The following is an 18,669-nucleotide window of genomic DNA, read 5'->3' as shown; positions in this document are numbered from 1 at the left end:
TATTAATATATATATACATTTGGGCTATTTGGGAACACCAGATGGGAATCAAACCCGGACCCTGGAGGTGCAATGCGACCACTACACCACCTCTTTCACACATTATTAAATGATCTGGCTATTCACATATTAGGATTAGACATGTAGTCTAATTGACATACTTTTGAGTTACTGAGGCTGGAAACTTCTTTTTATTTAATGAAACAGTGGAACAGTCTATTACACTTTTACAGTACTGTATGTGTGATCTCTAACACTGGAGTTAGTACTAGTTACTGGAAACAATTCTCTTGAGAGAAGATAAGTAGGCCCACAACGTTTTATAACGTTGATAACTCCGTACAGTGACACTGGGAAGCTATTTGCACTCCAGTGCACTCTAGTGTGTGTGTGTGTGTGTGTGTGTGTGCTCAGTGATTTAGGAGGCGTGGGTTTTCAGGGGCTGAGACAAACTGCGCGTAGAAAATAATTATATTGCCGTTTCTTTTTGTATTTGTTCGTGTCTGTTGTTGTGTGTCTGGGTAGCGGATCTCGTCTCCTCTGAGAGACTTTAGTGTGAAAGCGTGGCGCTGTAAGGAAGAGCGGGTGTGTGTGTGTGTGTGTGTGTGTGTGTCCCGCATTGACAGTATGCGCTACGGATACACACCGAGCTTCGACTAGCGCTTTGTGTTGCAGCCAGAAGCCACCATGGAGTGAAAGGATCTTTCTTCACGCGCGGACAGTCCACACAGATCTGCTATGAAGGCGTCGTGGTGACCGGAAATTCTCTCTGTGTTTTTGCACCCAGGTGCCAAAATTTAAAGCTAAAGGGAGTAAAGATGAAGCAGCATGGAGTGGGTGTTTTACTGACGCTGTGGCTGTTTATGGAGGTGAGTTGCTTAAGGAGATGTCTGCGGATATGTACAGTGTATTGAACAGAGAAATGATCTAATATCAGTGTCCTGGAAATGTAGGTGTTTGATGTTTTGAACACTTTTCGGCTTTTGAAGATCAATAGTGTGAATGTTTCACTTTGTGTCAAAACAAACACAATATGCATACATATTGTATACAATGTATTCTCTCTCTCTCTCTCTCTCTCTCTCTCTCTCTATATATATATATATATATATATATATATATATATAGTACACACACACACACCTTTACCTTTAATATTTTCTATCCACCTACATGAATGGCCTGTGATGTAAACATAATGTACACTTTAAACCCAAGGGTGCATAATTGCCTGTAAATTAGCTATAGATTCAGTATATATATAGTTTCAGGTAAGATGCACATATATAATATACAATGTAAACTTGAAGGAATCATCTCAGTTACTATTTTTGTTACAGGCACTTTATTTCTGAGAGGGTAGATTCGCTGATGAGGGGTTTCTATTCAAGGTGAAGGAGTAGAGTATAATGAAGAAACCGGGCTCACTTGGCAGTTATACTGTACAAAATAGCCCTTTTGTTCAATGAGACATTGTCTCACTATCCTTTAGGCCCTGTAATATGAGAAGAAGACACAGAATGATACTGTATCCATCTTCTACAGTAATGCCTTCATGCTATTACTGCATTTTAGCTTTGCTTAAATAGTGCTGTACAGTACATACAGATGTAAGAGTCATTTAGTAATGCAAGTAAGGATAATCTAAATTACAGTATGAGGTTTAAAAAAAAAAGTTGCTGTGAAGTGCTTACGTGGAGGTTATATTTGTCTTCAAAAGTAGAGCACACTGCTGCATTTTACTTGTATGAGTCACTGTTTCCAGATGAATAATTGCTCTTATTTGTCTTTTTTGGACTTTGAAGTGTGTGCATGCATGTAAAATCTTCATATCATTAACACCAAGTAACAGTAACATAATAGCCTTATCCATTGTATGCCAGTAAACTGGTGACAGGATTATGGAAACCCATGGATCATCTGTGCTTATGGGGAGGCAAGGCTAGCCTGTCTGGTTCAATCTCACATAAACAACAATGTAACAGATTTTGCTGTAAAAAAGACAATGCTGGTCACAATAGAGAGGTATCAGAACACCCCCTGCATCACAGGCTGCTGCGTGTCAGGCTTAGCAGGCAAAGGTTGTTCCCATCTCAATTTAACTAAGTATTCATGAAACATTTCAGACAAAGACGTCCATGGAGGCCCCACCCCGCAACCCAAAGCACCAGCCACTAACATCCTGGTGCCAGAAACCACAGCACACCCCATGAGGTCTTCTAGAGTCATGTCCTGAGGCATAATGCTCTCCATTTGAATGTATTAAGACAACATAAATATATTGTATAGATAGATAGATACTTTATTGATCTTGAAGAAATGCCAGGTATACAATATACTGTATAATGTGTGTGTTTTTGCGTGTGTGTGTGTGTGTGTGTGTGTGTGAGTGATAAAATTATACTGATTATATTAAAATTATGTTTTTAGCAGCTAAGCAGTTCATCACAAACTTTATTATCCTGTCAGTCTGCTTCTGAAATGCCCTGTACTGTTATCATTTGAAATTCATTATTCATTTTCACACATTCCACAGTGCATCCATAATGAATATGAATGAAATAATGAATAAACCTGTGCACCTGAATAGAAGCTCTCAGAAAGGGGAAAAGAAGAATAAAACTAGTGTGTGCTATGCCATTCCAGCTGTTAAAGTTCAAATAAAGCATATTCAGGGTGGTTATTAGAGGTCAAAATGCCATGTAAACATATGACATGCTTCTCAGTACTCGGTGTAAATCAATAATACAGACACCGCATGAGACCTTTTACTGCAATCACTAACAGAGCGATTGGTTCAGAGCTGCGGGGAAGATATTCTTGTTCATTTGAAAATTCTCTGTAAAATGGATTAATAGAATGCAGTGAGGACACTATAAAGAATATGCTACAGTAATTGAAGTTGGTTGATGGTATTGTGCTATCAAGCTGATGTTATTTTCAGTGTGATAATTGTGATGGTAGTGATTAAATTTACAGTGACTTTATGTAGTTATCCAAAGATATATAGCAGTATCACAATACATAAAACCATGCAGGTACAGGTCAAGAGCTCTAGTTAAAAGGTACAGTAGGCAACTTTTCCCCAAAATACACCTTAAATAGGAGAGGTGCTATTAAAGGCTTCTGTGACCCAGTTTCAGCAAAGAGCATGGCAGTAGCGCAAGTAAACTGTACTTCTTTTTAAAAGAAATTGTGCATGGCTCACCCTTCTAACCAATCAGGGAAAGGTGTAGTCAGGGTGAAGCACATGACTATTAATTCATAAGCATAAACTATTAATTCATAAACATGCTCCAGTTCAGTAGGAGCAGTGAACAGGAGGGTTGGCCAAACCAGCAGTCAAAAGATGATGCTAGGAGAAGCTTGACTTTCCTCCTGTACCTATAATGTTTATATTAAACATCAGAGTGAGCTACAGTTCTATGAGTAAAATAATTTTATTTAGCCACATTTTCCCCCAAAGTTTACAGTTCGGCACTGTCCTTTCCAGTTTTAATAATGTATTGGACAGTTTTTTAGCAATATTAGCTTTGATTAGCTATACATTCTGTCTCTGTGGCAAAGAGATTAGCTTCACTGAACGGCATTACCTAGTGAGCTGTCACTTCTGTTTAAAGCATAATAATGTAATGTCACTGTTGGAAGGTGATCTGATTTTAGCTGCGGGAAAGGTTACTGCACCCCTCCAGTAAAAAATAATAACACAAAGTTATGAATTTACCTTCTGAAATGGCCTGCTGTAATATTTGCAGTGAAGTCGTTTATTGTCTTTTCCCTTGGTTTTAGAAGGCTCTGGGTGGGTTTATTTTTCTAGCTTTTTTTTTTTTTTTAATAATTGTTACTTGGAAGAATGTCCTGCTTAATTAAATTACATAAACAGAGGGTTTTGATTGTGTAATAATTAACAGTGGCTTTGTTGCACTGTACATAAACCTTTGTGAAAAGCATAAAATATTTATAAAATTGTAAAATTGTATTTAAAAAAACTCTATTTCACATGCACCATTACTTTACAGTGCTGGTGAATTCTTGACTCCGTAATTCTAGCTGTAATTTAAATAGAGTTTTTTGATTGGAAGATATGAGTCTTTTTACAGCGGCTTTACAAATTCTTTATAGTATTTACTTTAGTATAACATCTCATTAACTTAATGTACTATTGTCAGTGATACGATTAATATCGCTTTAATATTTTTTATGATATATCACGATTTTACGTATATCCTGATTCAATATACTTTTTTTCTGATTTTGTTACTACTTTAAGACCCTGAACCTTCATAACTAAGTTATACCTTAGCTTCAACACATAAATTGTCTTAGGGTGCTTTACTATTGGCATGACAGAGGACTGATGGTACTGAAGCACTCACCTTTTCTTCTTCGGACAAGCTTTTTTTTTTTTCAGATGCCCCAAACAATTGGAAAGGGGATTCATCAGAGAAAATGACTTTACCCCAGTCCTTAGCAGTCCAATCCCTGTACCTTTTTGCAGAATATGAGTCTGTCCCTTTTCCTGGAGAGAAGTGGCTTCTTTGCTGCCCTTCTTGAAATGTATAAAGTTGAGCGCTACCATCAGTCCTGTACCATGTCAACAGTAAAGCATCCTGAGATCATTCATGTGTGGGGTTGCTTTTGTAGCCAAAGGACACAGCCATGAATAAAGAATGGTACCAAAACATCCTCCGAAGGCAACTTCTCCCAACTACCCAAAAACAGTTTGACTTTTCCAGCATGATGCAACACCTTGCCCTAAAGTGATAACTAAGTGGCTCTTTTAACAAAACAAATTTTGTAAAAAATTTTGGATCAAGGACATTAGCCAGGACATTAGCCAGACATTAATCATATAAAGGACTTGTGGTCAGTACTTAAGAGGTGTGTGGACAATTCACAAACCACAAATTCTTACTAACTCAACTCAAAGCATAGATTTCGCAAGAATGGGCTGCCATCTGTCAGGATGTGGCCCAGAAGTTGATTGACTTATAACTTATAAAATGCTTGCAATTATACCATAGTAACATCTGGCCATGGCTGTACAATACTTTTCTGTGTGGGAGGTTTAAGAAAAATGTTTTCTTAATTTCTAAGCCAATTGCACTGGTACTGGAGCTAGTGTAATGCAGCCTTGTGGGTGCATTTTCTTCCTTTTTGGGTTTATATCATAATGGGCATGTTTTATTGGGTTTACTTCATATTGAACATAGTACATCCACTTTATGTGTCAGAGCTGTAAGTGCACATTTATAAAGGCAAAAGGATTAGCTTAATGATTTAGACTCATGCTCAGGTAGCCTTCTTCCTAGATTACTTCTCATTCTCAATATTTAAATGTCCTTGCTTTGTGCTTGGATTAACATATGTTGGCCATCTAAACATAAAAAAAGATCAGGACATCCATTTGACTGCCATTACCTAAATCAATATTGTCCTTCAACAAATAAGAACCTTTAATTAGCAAACAATGAAGAATTTAAGGCTAGCCTTGGTAAATATTGGTCCATTAATGCAATGTCTTTCTTAATGTGTTTGACGAGTTTTTTTTTTGTGTGTGTTTGTGTGTGTGTCCTGTGAGGTAGACCGTGGTGCCTTTTTCCATTTGACCTTTTTCCATGTTTATATACTGCTTCTGTTACACAGCCATTGTTTGTTCAGTCAGCTATAAAAAAAAAAAGAAGTTTGAAGAAACTGTGCATGCACTCTCTTGTTTCAGTGCTGTAATAATCATATTAGCATTCAGCATGTGATTAAATCATTGACTACCTTGATGAATAATTGATATTCCCAAATTGAAAAGGGAATCTTTGATTAATGTGATAATTGGATTTTAAACAGTCTGATGGCTTCATGAAACAAATCGTCAGTTTTTTGTGAATCCTGACAACAGTAGTGGGGTCTCCTTTTATTGTGACACACACTCTCTCTCTCTGTCTATCTATCTATCTATCTATCATGCATCTCGAAAACAGGTAAAAAGTTTTTTTTCTTATTTAATTTAAAAAGTGAAACTCTTATTTATCATTACACGAAAAGTAAAATATTCCAAGCCTTTTTTGTTTCTAAGATTAATCAAAAATTATTTACAATACAGAAATTTTTAAATATAAAGTAAATTTATGAATATTTGGTCAGGCTTCTTAGCATGAATTACTACATCAGTGTGGCATGGCATTGGGGCAATAAGCCTGTGGCACTGTTGCCGTGTTATTAAAGACAAGGTTGCTTTGATAGCAGCCTTCAGCTCATCTGTACTGTTGAGTCAGGTGTTTCTCATCTTGTTGACAGTGCACCATAGATTCTCTTTGAGGTTTAGGTCAGGTGGATTGGCGAAGCTAATCAAGCACAGTAATATAATCAAGACCGCGCATCCAAATCGCGAGAGGAATCCTAGTGATGCAGTGAAGTCAGCTGACTTTAAAGACTGGAAGACAATGCTACATGGTGTTTACTGCGCTCTTGAACGAACACCCTTTTGTCTCAGATTTGTATTGGACTGTGAACTCGTTAAGAATTTTCCAGAAATAGGATTATTCACCATCGGGATACCTTTACAAGACAGCCTTTACCATTCGTATCTGCGAAAATTCGTAACTTGAATATTCGGGGGTCAGGGACTTACCGGACATCAAGCAACTTGGATTTTTTTGTGTCATACACTTTCTGCAGACTTTGATTTCCAATTGAAATGCATAATTTACTTTCATCTAAAAGAAGGACTTTGGACCACTGAGCAATTGTCCAGTTCTTTTTTTTTTTTACTGCACGTAAGATGCTTCTGATGTTGCCTCTTTTTTTGCAGTGGATTGATACTAGGAATTGATACTATTTTCCTATTGATACTAGGAATTGATTGATACTAGGAATGCAAAAGTTGTAGACCATTTCCTAAAGATGTCTATGCTTGTTGGCTCTTGATGCACTGACACCAGCCTCACTTCACTTCTTTTGAACCTTATCCAAGAATTTAAATTAACTTAGCTTGAAAATGCTACTAAGACCACAGTAATCCCGGTTCCTTGTGCACATTTTCCTACCACACTTTTCCGGTCCAGTTAACTTTTCATGAATGTGCTTCGATACAGCACGGTGCAAACAGTCAGCCCTTTTAGAGATGACCCTCTGTTATTTTCCTTCCTTGTGGAGGGTAGATAGACAGACAGACAGACAGACAGACAGATACAGTAGATAGATACTTTATTGATCCCAACAGAAATTCCATTTGATGATCTTCTGGACAACCTTTAAGTCACCAGTCTTCTCTATGCATGTACTAAACTAGACCAAGAGATACATAGTATTTATACTGTGTGAATGGTAATTTGCTTAAATTTAAAATTAAATACTTGAATATTTTAAGATACTGGATTTTCATCAGCCCTAACCTATAATAATTAAAACAAAAAGGCTTGAAATATTTAACTCTATATGTAATAAATAAGATTTAACCTTAAATTACAAAAGAAAACAAACTTGTACATCTATATCTGTCTATCTTATTATTTTTAACTTATTAGTGTTAACCAAACTACAAAAGAACATTTGAAGTATACCTAAATATAAAAGACATATAATCATGGAACAAAATCTCACAATACAGTACAATTTTATAACACTAAAGTATACATTTACATTATATTTACATTACATTTAGGCATTTGGCAGACACTCTTATTCAGAGCGACTTACAAAAGTATAGGCTTTAGCATAGTTTAGTTTATACTTGGTACCTAGTATACTAATAGGCCTTATATGCTTTCCCTTTATTAAGTGGGGCCTAGATTCCTGGTTTTACAGTTTGACTTTTAGCTAAAGTGGTCATGCGCTTGAGGCAAGGGACTTAATACTGAAGGCAACATGCACTAATCTGTGAAAAGATTCTTTTGAGAGGATTAGTGATGAGTCTTTCAGTATTCTGCTGCAACGGCTTGGCGGGTGAAATTGCTCTCTTTGGTCTGTTTTTGTTTGCTAATGGAATCGGCTATGAGAGTGCTGGAAACTGATCAATTTTCTTCTTGTGCACTGATGGGTGTGTTGCGAAAGCAAAAAATTAAAAGCATGGAGAAAAAAAATCCCTAAATCCTGTGCTAAAGTGCAGAAATATCCATGTGTTTGCAATAATTGCAGTTCTCTAAGGATGGTTGAGCTATGACTTCAATCATTATTTTGCCACTGGATTCTGCAACAGCAGAGCAGAGAGAGAGAACTTTCAGAAGATCCTGGGAATTCTACTGTTATAGTTTCATATATTTAGGGGATAGACTGCTCTACTAGAGATATATGAAGCTGTGTTTGGGTCACTGCCTGGTAGTGTGTACCGCATATCGCAGTGGGACAAGAAGAAGCTATTGAGCAAAACTGTATTTTATAAATGTGTCACTATCCTTTCATTTATCTCCACACAATAAAATTGTACAATACATGAGCTGCAGATGACATGGCTTTTTTTTGTTTTTTTTTGCAAGTATGGCTTTAAAATATCAGCCTTGTTATAAGAGACACTACTGTGCACAGGATTTAATAGTGTACTTTACCACTCTACACTCTACATCTCTAAACAGATGTTCACTTTCTCTGTGGAGATTTTCAGTCCTCCCGGATCTTATCGCTGTTAAGGTGCTGTTTGGTGGCAACTGGACTTTTACTTGATGTAACACATTGATGTATATGATTTATATAAATGTGCAAATTTAAAGAAAACATGCTCCACATAACCCAAGCTTATTATGGCTTAAGATGGATTGTGTAATTTATACTCTGGAAACCATATAATTATCGACATGCTGTGAGGTACTGTTTACTGTCAGTTTTTACGTGGAATATGTGTCACTTTTTTTTTTTCCTGCATTATAAGGATAGGAAACACCAGTAACTTATCAATATATGCAATTCATTAAGTATCACAATTTTATAAATATGTCGATGTGATATTTGCATTTTTCCCTCAATTTTGTTACATTTTTTTTGTTTAAGCCTTCAGAAAAAAGTTTCATTAAAATAAATTAAATGTAGCCCGTTCCTCATCACATTAGTTTTCTCACTTAAAGCCAGGTGCAGAATTTAAACAGTACAAAAAATAGAATTTAACATTTTAACTTAAAATGAAATTAAACAAAAGCTACAATTTTGCTTAGCGGCACATATCTCTGCCATCCGCTATAATTATAATTTCTAAACAAACATAGCAAATAATTCACTCCTACCACACAGAATGAAAATCTGTAAATAGTTCAAAAGAATTCAATAGAATTATAAAGAAAGGGTGACATTTTACCTCCTCAAATGCCTCCAAATCTGCAAATGAGTATGTGCGTCTTCTAGCATAGGTACGCGGTGCCCACAGAGTTTGCAGAAAAAGGCCAATCAGAGGCTTTTAACGCACAATATTTTTGGTAGTGTGACCCTCTGATTTTTAAAAGCAGCCCGTAGTAACCTACTGTACATGAGCTTATTCCGGTATTACACACTGGCCTTGCATTTCCGTATACGCTTGTTAAAAGATTTTTGTTCAAAAAGTGACAAATTCCAAACTCTTTCTGCACGCAGGCCATAACCTTTCTTATTTAGTCTTACAGTATCGCAAGTGTCTATTCTAAGGTTTAATCATTTACTCAGCATTGTTGTAGCCGATGAAAAATAGCAAGCAATGTGCACAAGGAATCAAAGACACAGGACACAATTAGGGTAGTTGTGATTCATTGCATGACTTATGCCTTTTGTTGCTCTTCTGTAGACCAGATTAAAGGAGAAGCCTATTAGGGCGGTTGGCATTCATCTGTTTGCTGGCTGTGACATGGGTCTAGTGTCGTTTTGTGTTTCTTTAAGGTATAGAGTAGCCTCGATGGGCCTGGATCCCTGTGTTCTGCCAAAACATTTCTGCTGTCAGTGCCTGTTGCTGTCTTTCCTCCGTGTGCTTAACAAAAGCCTTATTGTCTGGGTCCTATTATGTCAGCCTGTTTATACTAGTGATGCCGGCTTAGACTGGTTGAATTTTGGAGCTGAAGTTGGCACTGTTGTGCCCTTAATTGACAGGAGATGTGGGGAAAACCCTTTGTGGAAGCCACATGGGCTAACTATTTCAGTGTAGGCATTAATTGCAGTGTATTAGTCAAGTGCGTTACAAATGATTATCCAATATATATTTGAATCTGTATTACAACCGCCTGGAAAAAAATACTTTTGAAAAATATTTGACAGTTTTGGCAGCACACATTGACAGTATGCAGTATGTTGGCAGAAACAATGGCATGCTGCTGTGCCCTTGGCTCTTTTGGCCAAAATGCATTGCAGAAAAGGTCTCCCTAACCTTTCTGTTATTGTCAGATCTCATTTCTTGTTGCGCAAATGATACAGAATGTGGTCTGTTTGTATACAGAGCATTTATATTGCACACTTTGAAAGCTTTTGTCCAAAAGCTTTCTTCTATTTGTGTTAATGCTTCCACATCAACAGTTCAATTCAATTTAGTTTTATTTTTATAGCGCTTTTAAGAATGGTCATTGCAAAGCAGCTTTACAGAATCAAAAGAAAATTAGGGAAATGAGTATGAAACATGACAAGGAAAAACACCTTGAGATGTCAATAGAAAGAAACCATGAAGCGAAAAGAGACTTAACAGGGAACCTGCCCTCATTTGGGTGATAACGGATAGCAGCGATTGATTTGATTTGTAGTCATACTATGTGTTAAGAGGCTGAAAGTGCAGTATAACCGGATTGATGTTTAAGGTAATTTGGAGTCCAGTTTGTTATTTGAGGCACTAATACAGAACGGTTTGTAGGAATTTCAGGCTATATTGACTACTATTGAGCGACTGAAGTCACAAGCCATCAGAGCACAGCTGTCTGCATCAGCCAAGTCCAAGACCATGTTCATGGTCAGGTGAAACTGTCCCAAGTATCCTATCGCATTCCAAGCAGACCACACAGGGCCACACAAGTGGGGTACCAGGACTTGGAGGGCAGAACAGTGACTGCTCAGTAGAGATTTAAAGTAGTTCATTTAGGTGAATGAGGGTTTATATTTAAAAAAAAAAACACACACACACATCCTTATTGTTGTTATTCTGTTTGCTATAGTCTTAATTGGACCTGCCATAAAAACAAATGCTATCTTTTATCTCACTTGACCAATAAAATCAAGTTTGGAACCAGAACATTAATTTATACTGACGAAGCTGCCCATTATTATCATCCCCATTATTATAAATTCTCACGTTTCAATGAGGATGTCTGTTACCTTAGCAACAATGCCAGTTAGGAACAGCAAACATCCTTGATTATTGAAAGTACTAATGTCAGATATATAATCTTTGTCTAGGCCAAATTTAATGTTTGTATGAAACATTTTATTAGTATCATTTACATATCTAATAAAATTCAATATAAATAATTTAACAGTCAAAAATTACAGTACTAGAAATAAAAAATAACAGTAACATGAACTACCCTGTTTTCACAGATGTTCCACAACATACCTATAAACTGATTTTAAATGTGTGACATCATTTCATTACTAATTATAATTGTTGGCAAATTGCCCAAGTGTGAATAATAAATACTTTCACATGTGCTGTTATAGCAAAATAACATATTTTTGCATATAAATAATAAAAACATTTAGAAAAGGAATGTAAATTAATCACAATATGAAATAAATAGACATTAAACCTTACTTAACCTTAAGTTTCTTCTCAGTGCTGGCTGCTTTAAAAACTAATCTGAAAGTGAAGCAAGAATGCTGACATTCTTAAAACCAATGGTGCTATGTCTTCACAAAATTTTGCACAAATTACAAAGAAACCATACAAAAAAGCATGAAAGTTCTTTTTGCTTCAAAACAAGTTTTGATCAGCTACTTGGAAGCACGCGCAACTGGATGTGCACATGACCGACTCGTTCACTCATATGCTGAAGATGTTTTTATATGGCGGGGCAGATTTTTTGCTAAATTTTAATTCTTGCGGCAAATGAGGCATGAATGAGGCAGAATAACATACTTCAGACTTGTACAAAAATGATCCACTTGGCCACTGGATTATCTTTGTGTCACTATATAGTGATATTGATTCATAGTGCATGAAATTTCTGTTTATGACTGCTATTTGAAAAATTATATCTGAACCCAGCTTGGTGTTGCAATGCATACCCAGATCCTACAGAATTTAATGCCATCCCAGACTCCAATGCTCTCCTGATTATGCAATTCTCTCATTAAGTCACTTCGAATTAATATTCATTCGAAGGCTTAAATATTCATTAGAACTCCGGTATATACGTCTAAAGACCTGAAGCTAAAGTTGACCTTGTCATGGTATACATGCAAATTTTTGCAGAAACCATCCAACAAACATTTAAATCTTTAGATGCAACTTCATACATCATCTTTTTCCCTAAATTGTTTTTGGGTATTGTTAAAGAAAGTGCAATTCCCGCTATCTGACTGATAACACGAAGCTGCTTTTGATCTATAAAAAAGAAACCATCCAAATGTTTGTCACCCGCCTGTTGTGTATTGACCACACGTTCTCAATGTGATTAAGGTCCGGGAGTTTACTGGCCATAGATGAATTTATTTTATTGTTTTATTTGCCTGCGTCATGCCAATAGTAAAGCATCCTGAGACCATTTGTCAATTACATGTCAAAAACACAAAAAGCCTTTGACAATTATGAAATGTTTGCAATTATACTTAGTAACATCTGTGTAAGATAGTAAATAAATCTAAAAACATCGAAGCAACAGACTTTGTGAAAATGAATGTTGGTGTCATTCTCAAAACGTATAGCCACGACTGTAGATCTAAAAACAGACACTTTTGGCTCAAGGAAATCATTGAAAGCTCTTGGATTTAAGAATGATATTACCAGTGATACCTGCGTAGAAATATTTTAATGTTGGCAGAATGGGCTATTTCTGGACATTACATAGATTTGTTATAGTTAAAAATCATTTACAGTACCAACACTTCTAGTTTGCATGTGCTTTGTTCAGTATGCTTGGTAGAAATACAGTAGTTGTATTGTGAACTAAAGTAAAAGAAAATCATCTGGTATTTATTCTGCTCTTCCAAATTCCAACAGATTTAACTACATGACACACTTGTGCTTCTATACCACTCAGAGAGAAATTCCAGTCCTGCAATCAAACACTGACGTCGAAACAGCTGTTTTTGTTTAACACTTAAACACAGGCTCACGAAAGTAAAAAGCAAAGCAATCCATCTTGGATCTGTGTTTGCTGTTTGTTTAGTCTCATCTCTCATTTTCTAGTATTAAAATCTTTTTACCAGCTGTTGAAGCTGTTCCTTCCAGATTCAAATCATAGTGTGTGTGTGTGTGTGTGAATTCTCCTAGCATACAGTCACAATTGTTTTTTACCTTTTAATTAGCGATCCCTGATACTCAGTGTGATACCTGAACTACTGTCTTTATTAAATAAAACAAACAAACGGTCATTTACTTATGGCTTACAGTATATTCGGAGAAAGTGTAATGAATCAAAATTACACATTTAAAAACGGCCATCCTCAAATATGATGGCCGTTTTTAAATGTGTCCTAATATATTACAGCGTAATTTTCTAATTTTCTAACTGAAAAGTGGGGTAGCACTGGAGACTCCTTCCTAAATGTATATCTCCTTACAGAAGACTTTACCATATCAACAGCTACATATTGATGAATGTGAAATTCATTTATTTGCCAAATTCACTATATAATTCATTGTGTAAGGATGAGCACATTAGTACTAAGATTTTACCCACTGAAATAAATGTGTACAATGATGCTGTCCATATAATTTTTTCCAAATGAGATGTTCTTTATCTCAAGAATTAAAAAAACTAACCCACCTGCTATAACTAAATTAAGGAGAAAAAAAAAAGAATTATCCACATTAGCAATACTGTGTGTGATTGTTGTGCCATATTATAAATTTAATTAGGGATAAATTGTGATGTATAGTACACTATAATGGGCTATTTAGTACTGTAGGCTTTGGTTACCCAGAACTGAATCAGCAAGTAAATAACATGGACTTATCTGAAGAAACTGAAGTAAAAGATCTAGATTAACAATTTTACTCTCCAAGTCCATACTTCAGCAGTTGAAGAGAGGATTTGTACAGAATTTGTGATTTGTTTATCTCTACTGCAGGAAATATATGGAAATAAACTCTGGCATTGCATTTGCTGCAAACATTTTATTGAGCAAGTCATTAAAATAACAGTAGTAACAACTGCAGGCGTCATGGTGGCTTAGTGCCTAGCACTGTTGCCTCGCGCATCCAGGGTTGAAGGTTCAAATCCGGTCGCCAGGCATGGAGTTTGCATATTCTTGACATTTGTCACAAAGCAGCTTCACAGGAATAAATATTCTGGATATAAATTTAAATATTTAAGAAATGCAGAGATTTATACATTTATGGCTTTGTCGGTTTGTCACTAATGAGCGCTGGAGGCAATGGTGGAATGTAAAAAGTTCTCTGAAATGGAATGAGGGAGAAACCTTGAGAGGAACCTGACTCAAAAGGATCTCATGCTCATTTGGGTGATACCAGATAGCATGGCTATGAATAAATAACTGTGTGTTATACGGTCAACTGTGCAATTGTACAACAGGAAATATGTTTCAAATTAACACAATGTCCGGTTTGTTGAGGCTACCAACTGTTCAATGATTTAGGGGAAGGATAACCGTTCATATTTGGAACTGGTACTACCTTATGGCTGGGGTTGCATGTTAGGGAATTGAACCCTGGACTTCCACAAGTCAGGTGAAAATACTCTCACTTCGCTAATGAGGCTAAGCAACTGCAACAAAAGTAATAGCAGTGCCACTTTATAGGTCTTGAGTCATCGGTTTGAGCTCAGGATACTGTTGTGCATGTTTTCTTTGTGTCCATGTAGGATTTTTCTCTGTTCTCCACTTTTATTTCATCCATTAAAACATGCTGGTAGCTGTTCGAACTTTCAAAAATTGTGTAATTTGTGTGTGTAAGTGTGAGTGTAGGTGTGTGCATGTGTTAATGGTACCTTGTGGTGGACTGGCCCAACCAGAGTGAATTCCAACCAGGGTGAATTCCAGTCTTATGTTTCAGAGACATAAAATAATAATAATAATAAAAGAGCAGATGCTTCTGTAGTAAATTAAAGGATATAAAAGATTAATAAAACAAAAGTGAAATAAGTACTGTAAGCATATACCAACTTACAACAATAACGAGTAAATAGCAGCAGTATCAAAGAAAATCAGATGGTATGAATCCCAAGCTATCCATTCGGACGGAAGCTGAAGTCAATGGTAGGCAAATACAAGAACTAGTAATAACAAATAAACTAGTGACAGAAAGTATAAAGGAGCTGGAGAACAGCTGGAGTGCACCTGGAAGTGATAAGCTATACAGTTTCTGGCTTAAACACCTGACCTCTCTATAAACTATAAAGACGAGTAATTAATTCATTGTGTAAGAGCAAATTAACAAGAGTTTATTGATCCTTCTGCAAAAGGACCAGTCTCATAGAGCAAACAATTGCAGCATGGAGAGAGGTGCTACAACAACCTCTCTGCCACTATAATCTACAAACTGTACATTGTGTTCTCTCATACAAGCACCTGATTACCCCTATCTGCCTCAGAACAGATGTCTTTACCTTATCAATGCAGTGGCGGCTACAATCAGTTTGTTCCTTTTTATCTTGTTCTAGTTACGTATACATTGTCCTTCTACTTCCAGTAAGCAAGGTTAATACTTCTACAATCTACATGACACATTTCACATGATTAAAAAGTAATTTTCTATTACAAATTATAACTAATTTAATACAGAATCATCCAGATAAAGGTGCATCCCCAAGTAACTACCGGCCCATTACCTGCCTACCAGCAACATTTTGCTGACAGGCAAAAATATCAAACACAATTTAAGATCACTTGGAAAGGAATAAACTTTTACCAGTTCTACCAACTCCTAATTGATGCTACTGGAAAATTAAAAGTGCCTGAAGTCCAACTTGCCTGTTGTGTGGATTAACTACAAGAAGACCTTTAACTCATTGCCACAAACAGCTGGATATGATGATGTCTGGAACTCATAAGAATCAATAAGAACATCAGGCTCTTTGTACAGAATTCAATGGGTCAGTGGAAAACTGAGCTGACAGCTGGGACAGAGCAGATGGGACTAGTAAATATCAGACGTGGAACAGTCCAAGTCGACTCATTCGCACTTCTGCTGTTATTGCAATGAAACTACTTTCAGTCATCCTCAGAAGAAACAGGATACCAGACATTACAAACATCTGCTAAGCTCAACTACCTACTGTACATGAGCAGTTTGAAGCTTTTGGCCTGACATAGCCTGAAATATATACGTATAGCCACATTATCAATTCACCAGGAAAAGATAACAACAGAAGAGGTCAACATACAGTACCCAATGTTTGGAATGTTCTTCTTTTTGCAGTTTTTGAAGCTCTAGAACATATAAAGGTGTGATGTGCACCAATCTGGAAAGCGACAGAAAACCAAGTGGCACAGACCCATCACAAAAGGATAGTGAAGATGATGCACTAAAGCAGGTGAAGAGAGAAGGTCCACTGATGGATACAGAAGCCAAAAATCTCTCAAGGAAGGAAGGTTGGCTGGCAGAGAGAGGTTCTGGAGCTCTGGATCCTAAGCAACATCTGGAGGAATCTACAAACTAGCCAAAATTGGTGGGGCCACAACAAAGCACGGTTTAAAGAGAATGAGACAAAGATCCTATAGGATTGTTGGTTACAGACTGAGAGACATCAAGCACACATGGCGTAAATTACAGCGGTTGAGACGAAGCAGGTGTGGCTTATTGACACAATCACAACCCCAGGAGATGGATCACAAAATGCAGTAACCTGCAGACAGAAGTAGAAAGACTTTGGCAAAAGAAGGTAATTGTTGTTCCTGTAGTAGTGTGTGCCCTTGGTGTAATTCCATCTAAGCTGTGGCACCACCTCAACACATTGGGCATTGGCCAGATCATCATCAGGAGGCAGTGCTGCTGGGAACAGCACACATCTTGCATCAATACCTCTAAATACCTTAAGAACCTGGAAAGATTATTGTATGCCCATTTGCCAAATCCCACATCATCAGACAGACTGTGGAAAATAATAATAATAACAAACGAAGCCCTACTATTGATTAATATTAATATTATATTCATATACTGTATATGCTATTTTAATTATACTACTATTAATAATAATATTGCCAATAATAATACAAAATTGTGTTCTTTATGCTAATTCTTTTCGTACACATGGCTTTCTGGCTCATTTACTCTGTTGCTCGAACCCAAAATAACATTGTTCATAGAAAAAATATTATATGACGGCTCATTTCTCTTTCTAGGAGTTTGTATTGCTGTCATATTGTCTGTAAAATGTTTGCTTCTGCCCATTAAGAACTTCCTCTCGGCACACCAAGGTTAAAGGCCAGATTCTCGCGAGCGCTTCCAGAGTGATGTACCGTGACAGATGGTTCAACTTCTCAAACGTGCTCAATTCCTGTGCTGTCAGAATGAAAGAGTCGACTGCACGAGGGCAAATCACCTTTACAGTGACTGCAGTCCACCACTGAGCTCATTTGTGTCTGCGTGGGTGTTCTCAGTTTGAATCTGTCAGGCTTTTGTCCAGTGTGATTGTTAGTAGTGTAATGCTTGTACAAACAAATTTGCATTTTTAATTCTAATTAGAACCCTAATGAATAAAATGTGCCTTGTTCAAGGGCAGTCATTCTCATCAGATTTATTTCTTGTCTGTTATTCTCAGAAATGAAACACATTTTCAATGATCCACAATTACTGAGCATCATCTTAGCTTATTAATCTACTCTGAACATTTTTTTTGACTGAGTCCCATCTTATTTTTATTTCAGTGTATAGAAGCGAAGAAATACTGCTGGTTTTTTCAGGAGGGATACCCCACCTATTTCATGTAAGTACATTTTAACCATATAAACTCCAACCTTTTATAATAAATATTCCATTTAGTCCTCTCCTTCTCCATTTTCTATCATCAGACGTGTTACCCTAACTAGCCAGACCTTTTACTATTTTTACAATAGCCTCGTTATTTCATCTAGTCCAGGAGCAGAATAGAAATCCAGTGCTAGCTTTAATACAGAGGCCTGTGTACACCCCCTCTGTTTAAGTCGGCTATTTATTTTCACTGACTGCTAGCTCGGGTGTCTGAGTGTGTTCATTAGGAACTGAGCAGACCCATGCATATAAAAGGATCACAGAGGTAATGAGATAACGCCAGATCTCGTCGACTACAGGAGGCAGACCTTGCTTACCCCAGCTAGGAGCTCCATCTGCCCCTGTACAGGAAGAGGAGATTAGATTGTAATTACACAGAACAGTAATAATCTACCTTCTGCATCTCTCTCTTTCTCTTTCTCTCTCTATCTCTCACACACACACACACACACATGCACAGTTTATGCACTGTGGATCCAAATAATTTATGATTTCAGTTTAACCTCGAGTACTATTCTCTAATAATGTACTGTACTGTACATTTTATAACCGCATTCAACATTGTTCATGTCACCGTGTATACAGTATAAATCACAATCATTTAAATCAGGAATGCCATACTTCAGGCATAAAAAAAAAAGATGTATAAG

At 36.7% G+C, this 18,669-nt stretch overlaps 1 protein-coding gene across 1 annotated transcript in view; it reads left to right on the top strand.

Annotated features, from left to right (window-relative positions):
* The first annotated feature begins 433 nt into the window (after positions 1–433).
* Positions 434–18,669, top strand: part of vopp1b (VOPP1 WW domain binding protein b) — a 51,954-nt gene continuing 33,718 nt past the window's right edge. The window contains exons 1-2 of the mRNA XM_053495351.1: positions 434–869; positions 17,917–17,975. Coding sequence (XP_053351326.1) covers positions 819–869; positions 17,917–17,975 — 110 coding nt within the window. The 5' untranslated portion in view covers positions 434–818. The remainder of the gene's footprint in view (positions 870–17,916; positions 17,976–18,669) is intronic.

Source organism: Clarias gariepinus, chromosome 4 (assembly GCF_024256425.1).
Source record: "Clarias gariepinus isolate MV-2021 ecotype Netherlands chromosome 4, CGAR_prim_01v2, whole genome shotgun sequence".
Taxonomy (NCBI): domain Eukaryota; kingdom Metazoa; phylum Chordata; class Actinopteri; order Siluriformes; family Clariidae; genus Clarias; species Clarias gariepinus.
Note: the sequence above shows the minus strand (reverse complement) of the source record. Positions and strands in the feature narration are given on the sequence as shown.